At 62.6% G+C, this 1,038-nt stretch overlaps 1 protein-coding gene across 1 annotated transcript in view; it reads right to left on the bottom strand.

The window, feature by feature from the left end:
* WDR62 (WD repeat domain 62) overlaps positions 1-1,038 on the bottom strand; it is a 42,578-nt gene that overhangs the window by 3,149 nt on the left and 38,391 nt on the right. The window contains exons 23-25 of the mRNA XM_045292717.1: positions 782-906; positions 391-494; positions 24-134 (exon numbers count right to left, since the gene is read on the bottom strand). Of these exons, the coding sequence (XP_045148652.1) occupies positions 24-134; positions 391-494; positions 782-906 (340 nt within the window). The remainder of the gene's footprint in view (positions 1-23; positions 135-390; positions 495-781; positions 907-1,038) is intronic.

Raw genomic sequence — 1,038 nt, 5'->3', positions numbered from 1 at the left:
CGTGCGCGTAGGGCCCTGCTCACCTGCTGTGTGGGGCGGCCTCACGTCACAGCGGGGGCCTGGGCCAGGCCGAGGAGGGGAGGTGTTGATGTTGGCACCGCTGCCCTCCATGTCCGTCCTGGATGCCCCCAAGTCTGGAGGAGCAGAGCAGGGGCGCTCACGGGCCGTAGCTGGCTCCTTCTCGGTTTCCCCACTTGGTGTCCCGAGATGGTAACAGCAGCCCCACTTGCAGGGTGGAGGCACCACACTGGAGAACGGGCAGCTTCCGCAGGTAGTGGTAGGGACTATGTTTCCTGAGCTCCAGGGGATTGTTGGCGACACCAGGCTGCCCCAGTGCTCAGGTCGGGGCCTGGCTGGATGACCACAGGGCCCCTGCCCACCCTCACTCACCCTCAGGTGGGCTATGGCCCTTAGAGCCAATGGAGGAGATTCTGAGATAGGCGTCATCTTGTGGGTCGGCAGGCTCCCCATCGGCCTCTTTCCCGCAGCGCTTGCTGCAGTGGAATAGGATACAAAGAGACACACCACCTCGCCGCTGGTTGGCACACAACTGTCACCCCCTCAGAAGTCCTGGGCACCTGCCCACCTCAGCTCTCCTACCTCCTCCAACACTCACCCCTGGGAAGGAGACAAACTGAGGCTGCAGCAGGGCCCACAGGGCTGGGCTCCTTGCCCTGGCCACACCTCATCCCACTGGGGCAAGAGAGCGGTTCTACCAGGGTGCCCCTACCAGCTGATGGCCTCTCCAACTGGGGCTCCCCTGTGTGCAAAGGCCACCCACCTGTCTGTCTCTGTGACAGTCACCGCCGCTTCCAGGGAGTAGATGACCAGTTCACGGGCTTCACACTCCCTCTCCAGGGGCAGGAAGGGAGGATGCTCACAGCCATTCTCCTGGGGACTCTTAGACTGTCAGTGAAGACAGCATGGCCACTCTGAGCTGGCCGGGCTGCCTGGTGAGTGCCTGAGACAGTGACACTCACCATGGACCAGGGCCTGTGCCAGGTGGTTGTCCCATTTTGTAGGAGAGCATTGGTTTTG

Source organism: Echinops telfairi, unplaced genomic scaffold (genome assembly GCF_000313985.2).
Source record: "Echinops telfairi isolate 266 unplaced genomic scaffold, ASM31398v2 ScPeMD7_655;HRSCAF=1070, whole genome shotgun sequence".
NCBI lineage: Eukaryota > Metazoa > Chordata > Mammalia > Afrosoricida > Tenrecidae > Echinops > Echinops telfairi.
This window is presented reverse-complemented; position numbering and strand designations above follow the sequence as displayed.